The 9,358-nt window shown below is 45.1% G+C and overlaps 1 protein-coding gene across 2 annotated transcripts in view; it reads left to right on the top strand.

The window, feature by feature from the left end:
• Positions 1-1,426: 1,426 nt before the first annotated feature.
• LOC117880397 (netrin-4-like) overlaps positions 1,427-9,358 on the top strand; it is a 73,391-nt gene continuing 65,459 nt past the window's right edge. Inside the window, exon 1 of one of the 2 annotated variants that reach the window (XM_034776547.1) lies at positions 1,427-2,681. In XM_034776547.1, the coding sequence (XP_034632438.1) occupies positions 2,615-2,681 (67 nt within the window). In that variant the 5' untranslated portion in view covers positions 1,427-2,614. The remainder of the gene's footprint in view (positions 2,682-9,358) is intronic. The other variant, XM_034776546.1, reaches the window with a different exon arrangement.

Genomic DNA, 9,358 nt, shown 5'->3' with positions numbered 1-9,358 from the left:
GTTTGCCAGAAGCTGGGAATGAACGACAGGGGATGGATCACTTGATGATTACCTGTTCTGTTCATTCCCTCTGGGGCACCTGGCACTGGCCACTGTTGGAAGACAGGATACTGGGCTAGATGGACCTTTGGTCTGACCTAGTAGGGCCATTCTCATGTTCTTATGTTAAACACTGGTAACAACACATTATGAACAAAGGCTTTCCATTAATGTTATATGGAGCTTGATCCGTAAGGTGTTGCACATCCTCTGCTCCCACTGAACCCTGTCAGTTTGAACCCTAGAACAGTATTCGCATGGTTTATAATAGGTGACTGGAGTATTTTGCATAATTATGATGCATCATTCTAGCAGTTTTAAAAGAAGAGGGGGGAACCAAAAATATACAAATAATCTCTCCCCCCCCCAGGTTTCCCAGTGTAACACACATTCTTTATTTCTGGTTTTAGGATCTGATCCTGCAAACACTCAGGTAGGAGAGCTGCCTTTCTCATGTTTAGATTCCCATTGGGCCTGCTTCTGTCTCAGGAGTGCAGTTTTACTCAAGAGTAACTCCCCAGAAGCCCAGGGAGTGACACTGACACAAGGTAGGTTTAAGAAAGACAAGAGTCAGGCCCACGCTAGTCCCCTGAAAACAAGTCAGGCAGGGCTGTGTTTGCAGGATCGGGCCCTTAAGCAATGAGTTCTATGCTCTGAACAACTTACACCTGTGCCAGCCCCCATGAAGACAAATGAACTCTAAAGCTGGTGCCAGGCACTGCTCCCAAACTGGGAGAGGGATAGCTCAGTGGTTTGAGCATTGACCTGCTAAAGCCAGGGTTGTGAGATCAATCGTGGAGGGGGCCTTTTAGGGATCTGGGGCAAAACTCTGTCTGGGGATTGGTCCTGCTTTGAGCAGGGGGTTGGACTAGATGACCTCCTGAGGTCCCTCCCTAGTCTGATAGCCTGTGGGTTCCTTGGTGCAGGGACTGTCTCATTTTGTGCCTTGAACAAAGCAGGGCACACTCATGTACACATCTTGCCTGGCAGGTTGGCCTAGCAAATCCGTTGCCATTTGTTTTGAAATCCCCTCCTACCCTCTGAGCTCATTGGTCTCTCCTTGCTTTGGAAGCTATTTGCTCCCCGCTGTTTCTGTCTGGTTAGTGACCTGCAGCAGGCAGCTGTCATGTGCCCGGCTGCCTGATAGAGGGCGCTGCAGAGGCGAGAGCCGAGCAGCTGGTGGGAGGATTCCCCCCCTCCCGCCAGTCTCACATGCTGGGTATTTAATTTAAAGGCACAGGAGCAAAGTTGGGGCGCGCCTGAGTTGAAAGTGACAAGCCTGCTCTAACCTCTCCCCCCACCCAGCCTGGCTCCTGGAGGAGGCAGATGCGGCTGGCAAACAAATAAAACATGCATCTGAGCAAGGATCAGCTACAAGCCCAGCCGAAGGGGTGTGGAAACGACACCCCCCCCCCCCGCCTCACCGCCGCTAAAAACATATAAAGAACAGGAAGAAGATCACATGTTATAATAATCCCCTTTGCAGCCAGACAGGACCAGAGGGCAGAGCTGGCCAGTTAGGACGGAGAGATGTGCTAGCAGCTGAAGGGAGACAGAGAGAAAACTTGAAGATAACTAAATAGCACAACGAGGGGGCGAAACCCCTGTCCAGATAGCAAAAGGGAGGATCTCTCGCCCCCCTTTTTTCTGCAAGGCATATGGAAGGGAGAAATAGTTCCTCCAACCCCCTCCCGAACCCCCAGCTCCCCTAAACCAAATGCTACCCCCTCCCCACCAGGAACCTAATCTGTCATAATTTCCAGGAACAAATCAAGTCCCAGGAGGCAGAGAAGAACAGTAAAAGGGGGCAATCGATTCTGTGTGCATTGACACCAGCGGTGACTTCATTATTACCCTTTGACGACCAGTTTGTGAAGCTAGCCCCTTGGTGGAAAAGTGAGAGCAGGGACAGTAAGGGGGTGAGAGAGAGACGAGTAATTGTCCGATCATCTCTCAGAAAGAAAAGCAAACTTGGTTCTTCTTATGACCCTCTGCCTCAGGGAGCAAAAGGGAAGAGCGCACTGTCTAGGACAAAATTCATAACAAAGCAAGGTTTTAACGGTGCATGGCCCCTAATTGCACCCCCATTAGCAGCAGAGGGAGGGGGCGTAGGGAGGGGATAAGGGGGGCGGGGGACCCAAGAAGCAAGGACCGCAAATGAAAGTGAAAGATTAAAATAGCAAGTAAAATAACTGCATATTATCAGATCTGACCGGAGACCTGAGCTTTGCTTTGCTTCCTCAGTGATGGTTTGTCTCCGGGCTGTGTCAGAGATGTGAATTTCACCTACTTTCTGGATGCAAAGGGCTAACATCTACCCATTCCTTTATTTATTTGGAAGCAATGTGGGTCATACACACAGAAGCCATCTGAGACCTGGAAAGCTGTCTGTATTTAAAATAAAACAAGAAGAATGAGACACCAGCCAGGATCCCTGCCCTGAGAAGAAGGTGAAGAAAGAAAGAAAGAAAGAAAGAAAGAAAGAAAGAAAGAAAGAACATGCAGACACCAAACCTGTAGATTTATGACATTCTTTTTGCTCCACTAAGGACAGATATTTTCCCCCCTTACAGACATGCAGCAGAAAGGCATCATGCTGATTGTGTTCTTGGAGTACATTGTTTCTGGTCATGGTGAGGCAGGTAAGCAAAAATCAGTCAGTATTGTCAGTCATGGGATAGTTAAACCTAACTTTAAAAAAAAAATAAAAAAAGAAGGGGATGGAAGGAGGGAAAGCAGATATTTAAAGTCTCTTAGTAAGGTTCTTTTCTTTCTTTCTTCAAGGAATCTGGGCTAACCAATATACATATTTTCCTTCCTCCTATATACCCCATTCTCCTTTCCTGTGAATTAAAATAGGATGTGCAATTTATCAGCTCATTTTATTACAAGAAAATAACATATTGTCTTTGTTTATTGAAAGAAAGAAAGAAAGAAAGAAAGAAAGAAAGAAAGAAAGAAAGAAAGAAAGAAAGAAAGAAAGAAAATTGGGTGGATGGGTGGGGAAGAATTGAGATATTCCAATAATTTATTTTGATAGGGGGTACTAGATAGGACAAGAGTCAGATGCCAGTTTCTTTAGATGGCACTGCTGAAAAGATCTGAACTATGTTACAGTTAGTTTTATTACAAAAATAATTAAAAGACAGAGCCATTCTATCTAGGAAATATTATTGCTATTGTATAAGGATAGACCATTCACTCAAGTTTCTTCTTACTTTGATCAGGATTTGATGGGTAAGGTTAAATTAAAATGGTTAATATTTGAAAGTCAGTAGGACTAGGACCAATGCATAGCAGCTGGACATTTTTCATATTTGATTAAACTGCACTGGTATTTACATAGGATTCTAAAAATATCTCGATTATGATAAAGAATGGCTCCCCCGAGGGCATGGAAGCTGGGCATTGGAGTGGAAGAACAGCTTTTCCTGCCATGGTTTAATACATCTTTAAGGTTGAAAGGATAATAAAAAACAGGATGAACTATGATGAACTATGGTGATCAGATCAGAAAAATATTAAAACAGTATTGATAAAACAGGAGATGAGCCAGTGGATTGGTTCATGTGTCTTTTTCATCAGGGAATTGATTTAGGATCTCTCTTTAGAGAAGGCTACAGGCTGGTTTAAATTTCACTTGCATGTCCAGAGTATTGCGCTGATAACATCATTTTCCATACAGTGTCTTGAAGGATAATTACATTTTCTGCTTTCTGCCTCTCTCCATTAAAATCAGGTGCAGACAAGGTTGCTTCAATACAGGTTATTTATTTCTTGACACGACTATATTTTACAATATGATTAGACATTAGATTTCCATAACTGCAAAAACATTTTAAGGTAAAAAGAACTCAAATCACAGTAACCAGAGAAATATTCTCCTACATCACACAGAGGTTTATCTTCAATCAGATCAGAGTCTGGCTATCCCAGCATTATAGGGAAAGGTTATAGGGAAGTGCAGAGTATCTCCCATCATGCATTTACACCTCCAACCCCCTAGTCTCTCATCTGAGGCAACAGCTAGTTTCCCTGCTTGAGACTATCCCAGCAGCACACACGTGGGCATGTGTACAGAAATTTCATTTGTCGAGCTATTGGTACCACTTGGGGAATATATAGTTAAAAATGAATTTAGGGGAAAATCTATCGTAAATGCAGCTGAAATTTGCCTTGCTTAAGATTTGCAAAGCCGGAGTGAATTTTTAATGAGCCGCAGCATGAAGCGGATTGCTCAGAAAGTCTGAAAGTTTGTTTTTTTTTGTATTGACTTTTCTGTGTTGTCTTAAACACACACAGCGTAAGGGTGTAGGACCTAGCGGTTAAAGACAAAACAGGTCTCGCGCTGCTCTGAAGGTTGAAGCTTGGTCAATCTATCTGAAGAGTCATGACGTTTTAAAAGACTCACAGGCTGGTTATTCAGATAGTTGGCCAAAATACGGTACAATAAACTCCCCTCCCAGCCTTGGAGTTGGTCCCTCCTAGCCAGAACTGAAGCACCCTGATGGAGGATGGTATATATGTGGGATGCCTCTGCCAGTGCATGGCCCCTTAGACCATTAAAGGTAACATAGGAGGGCAAAAAAGTGAGGGTGAACTTGAGGGTGTCAGTGATTTTGAAATTTGAAACTCATGCTCTCTCTTGCCTTAGTCCAGTTAAACTCAGGGCCTTATTCCCTTTGCACAACGCCATTGCCGAGCTCTGAAAAGTGTCCTGAGTTGGGGGTCAGTTTGAAAGGCTGACAGCAGCTGACACTCTTAGGTCCTGATCTGCCAGCATTCGGCCCTCCCTCCAGAGAGTGTGTGGTTCTTCACAGCTGCGTTCCTAATGGCAGCTCTCCAAAAGGGGGCGTGGGTTGGCCAAAAATGGCCATTTGTAGCACAAAGCTTAAAATCAGATGTGTGTTCTTTTTGAAACAAAATTGACGTTGGATAATTCCTTGTCAGACTTTCACTAAGTAATGCCAAGTAGCACAGATTTTTGCTTATTCTGCTTTTGCCAATGGGCACTAGTGACCTAGCTTAGCAGAGTGGCTTGGCTTCCTTGGGATCTGCGAGTACCCAGCACCCCTGAAAATCAGGCCACCGGTGTTCAGTATCATTGAGACTGTAGGAGGGATTTAGACAAGCAGAATGGAATTGGTCAAGCTGGCATTTGGCTAGGGCATTGGGTCTAAGACTCTTATACTCTGTCACATGCTATGTGATCTTTAACCTCCTGCTGGTGTGCCACACCCCTCATGTGGAGTGGGACTACCCATAGGAGTGGAGACAGTTTAGTCACCATGGCTCATTCAATCTTTGGCCTCTCAGGTAGAAAGGGGGGACTGTTAGTGCCAGCTGTGAGAGAGGTTTTTGTGACGTGAATATCTAGCCACTGGTAAATGGACTGAGACCCACCAAACTCATTTCACAGTGGCCATTGACCAGCCAACAAATGCTAAAATGTTTTGGTTGCTACCAATCGGAAGTTAAGGGCTCTATAGCTCATGACTGAACCCTAGAGACATCAGTGTCCCGACCACAGCTAGCTTTAAAAACGCATAATTTACAATTTTTCAGCTATTAAGAAGACAGGTAAACAGTAAAACAAGTGAAATCCGCACGCACACACCCCCAGTGTGAAACTGGCTTATCGTAAACTCAGTTGTAGTGAAACTCCACCAATACTAGAGATAGGCTGGGACAACCCCAGATTTTTAGGGTGTCCAAAATATGGATCAGAACGTTGTGATTTGGACACACTGAAGACATTTAAAACACTGCTTCATGGTTCTCTATGTTGACAAGAACTAAAGGACCTGATCCAAATCCCACTGGAGTCAATGGGCATCTTTTTATTCCCCGCATTGGGCTTTAGATCAGACCCCAAATGAGTGGCCTGGTGCCATTTCTTCTGTTTAGGCCTCTGGAGAGGGTGAAAAATGCACTTTTTAATATTTAATATGGCTTCAGTTAACATTTGTCAGGCTCTGATGCCTAACGGGGGTTTGAAGTTAGCCATCGCTGCCTGAACGGTTGTCCAGCATGTCCTTTCAGCCATGTGACCCATCTCCAATTGAACGGCTCACTAATCAGCAGACAGAGACTGTTATTTGCTAGCCGCACTCCACCAAACTGCTGCCTCACTGCACAGCCTTTAGGGAAGCAACACACAAATAAATAAATAAATAAATGGCCTCGTTTATTGGGCCAAGCCGTCCAGCACAGGAGCCAGAGTTAATCAGCCCGAGTAATAGGCAGCACCCGTGCGCTGGTCTGATGGTTTAGCCTCTTATAAATTATTCAGTGAGCCCCTCCTGGCATGCGGGGGCCGCTGCTGGCTGCTGTTTCCCTTCTTCAGCAGTGCCCTCGCGCCGTTCTGACTCCACATTTCAGGTCACAGCCGTGAAACAATTGAGTGATGTGTTCCCGGGAGGCTGAGCAAGCGCCTGCGGATTGATTTCTTGAAAGGCAAAGCTCTTAATCGACTGCAGAGCGTTTTTCCTCTCCCTCCTTCCCTCAAACACCCCTCCGCTAATTTGCAGTTTGTGCTCTCCTTTTTCCTAATGACACAGCAGTTCTGACAGGAACTGTATATTGATGTTGCTGCATTAGCAGGCAGAGCAGATAAACTTCCATGTCATTGCTGATCAGAAGGGCAACTGCATTCTGTCTCACTTTTCATGTGCCATTAAATACAGTTAGAACATTAGAATAATAGAATATCAGGGTTGGAAGGGACCTCAGGAGATCATCTAGTCCAACCCCCTGCTCAAAGCAGGACCAATCCCCAATTAAATCATCCAACCAATTTTTGCCCCATATCCCTAAATGGCCCCCTCAAGGATTGAACTCGCAACCCTGGGTTTAGCAGGCCAATGCTCAAACCACTGAGCTATCCCTCCCCCATTCAGTAGCAGACTGAGAGCCCACCAACAGGAACTAAAAGCAGCAGCAGTTTCCTGTCCAAAACTTCCTTGTCTTTACTTTCACCCATTCTTGGCTCCATGATTTCTTCCATGCTGTTTCTTATACTTAGAATTCCCTCATTCCCTTTCCTTGGGTACCAAATGATTTGTGTCTTCCTTCAAATCTTTGCTGCCGTATTCTCTGTGAAGGCTCTTCACAATGATCCACCAAAGAGAGACAGATGTCCACACAACTTTATAGATTGACCTTCCTCTAGCCATGATATATTAGGTCTCAATGGATTTTTAACTCAAGACCTGATCCTGAGAAGTGCTAAAAGCCCTTAACTCCAGTTATGGCCAATACAAACTGAAGGCTTTCAGCATGATGTAGGTAGGACCAGTCCAATCTCTTTGGAACCAGAGACAATGTCTTCTGCTCTGCTTTGTACAGCACTGACCACACTGAGATGATAATATCTGATCCGTTTTAAACACAGCAACTTAATACAGGAACAACCATATTTTCCGTTTCTACAATGCCTTTCACCCAAGGGTCTCCGAGCTCATTAATGAAATCTCACAAGACAGAGACCAGACATTAACCAGCTAGGCTAGGTAAAATAAGGAAATTCAGATACCAAAATGCCATGAAAAGATATCCTCAAAGCATTGCCATCTGAGAGCCTTAAAATTCTACCTCACCTGCCAGAAGTGAGTTTTTTTTAAAAAAAGGAACTCGGTGTTATTCAATGGAACTCACCCTGCAGAGCAGTTGGAATTGTAAGGCTTCAGGACTGCAGCAACAAGGCCGAAACCAGGAAGCACTAGACACCTTGTCCAGGTGTCTGAACTCAGGAGACCTCTAAACCCTTTCCTAGAAAAAGAGACGTTCAGATAAACTACAGACAAACTTTCAGATTAAGCTTCTGAACCTTCTGGCATTCTCTCAGAACCATACAGTACATAGATGCAATTCAAAGTGACAAGCTGATAACTTGAGAGCAAATATATCAAAACTGTAGCAGGTCAGTCAGAGCAGTTGTTGGCCAACCAAGGACACTAGTCACCAATGGGGTTCTACTTTACTAATGGGGGGGAAAGCGTGTGTTGCAAACCTCAAAATGTATACAAAATTGTGGACTGCGCAAAGTAAGCGAATTAAAATAAAAATTGTGTTGGAAACCTAATATTGCAGGATCCTCAATGTCCGCAATATCGCTAATTAAGTAGGGCCTTACTTAGAGGGTGAGTCAGTGCAGCGGAGTGCTGCGGCTGCCTGAATGATGAGTCCTTGCCGGCTCTGTTCGAGGGGTGAGTCATGGGAACTGAGAGAGCAGCTCTACTCCGGCTGCGGGTCTGATTCACAGGCACTGCTCTGGTCAGTAATCCTTGGCCAGAGGGACTTGTGAGCTGTATTCAGGGAGTAACAAGCAGAGCCTGAGCCAGAGCCCCCCAGTCAAGTAGCAGTAGGCAGAGCTAGTCGCCCAGCCAGGTGCTAGCAGCCTGGCTGAAGCATCTCCAGCTGATGGCAGGAAGTAGCCAGATCATCCTCCCAACGCAGGGCAAGCAGCAGCCAGTATCAGGGGCTAGCAACCCAACCACAGCACTGTACCCAATTTGGGACAAGGAGCAGAGAGGGCCAGAGCCTTAGGGCACTACCAGAGTTATCTAGACACTAACCCAGGGAGATACCAGAGCCAATCAGGATTGTAGTCCTAATGTTCTTAAAACTCATCCCTTGCTGCAGCCTTCTAGTGCTTAAGTTTTGATCATCCGGACATTCGCTGTCATTCAAGTAAATAAAATAATTCATACAGTATGCAAATTAGGTTACATAATTTGCATAAAACCGCCAGAATTCTGGACCTCCAACCTTAACAGGTATGACATCTAAAAATGAAAATTGATACTAAAATGAAATGGGCCATGATCACTCTCTCTATTGTGCAAAGAGAGGCAAGTGGAGGGCAGGGCATAATAAAGGAAAGATTATAACGGGAAGTACCATGTAGAAACCCTAGATACAGAGATATTGATAAATCAGTACAAGTCTTCCCCTTAAGCCTCTCTTGATTTGGGGTGTTCAACAGGAAAATGTTCATTTCCTTTAGTCTGCAATATTGTGCTCTGGTAGAAAACCCATCAGGAGAGCTGGGCAACATGTTTTGGATGAATAGATTTTTCGCTGAAAAATGCAGTTTGGACTGAGAAAAAAAGAAAACAAAATTAGAAAAGTCAAAATGATTTGTTTCAACATTTTCAAAACAAAACCTTTGACTTTTTGTTGTGAAACGATTTTTGTTTAGAAATTTAGCTAGATCTAACTAGCCCCCCCCCCCCCCCCCCCCCCCCCCCCCCCCCCCCCTCCCCCCCCTCCCCCCCCCCCCCCCCCCCCCTCCCCCCCCCCCCCCCGCCCCCTCCCC

This window comes from Trachemys scripta, chromosome 7 (assembly GCF_013100865.1).
Source record: "Trachemys scripta elegans isolate TJP31775 chromosome 7, CAS_Tse_1.0, whole genome shotgun sequence".
Lineage (NCBI taxonomy): Eukaryota > Metazoa > Chordata > Testudines > Emydidae > Trachemys > Trachemys scripta.
The sequence above is the reverse complement of the archived record's forward strand: the minus strand, read 5'-3'. Positions and strand labels throughout refer to the sequence as shown.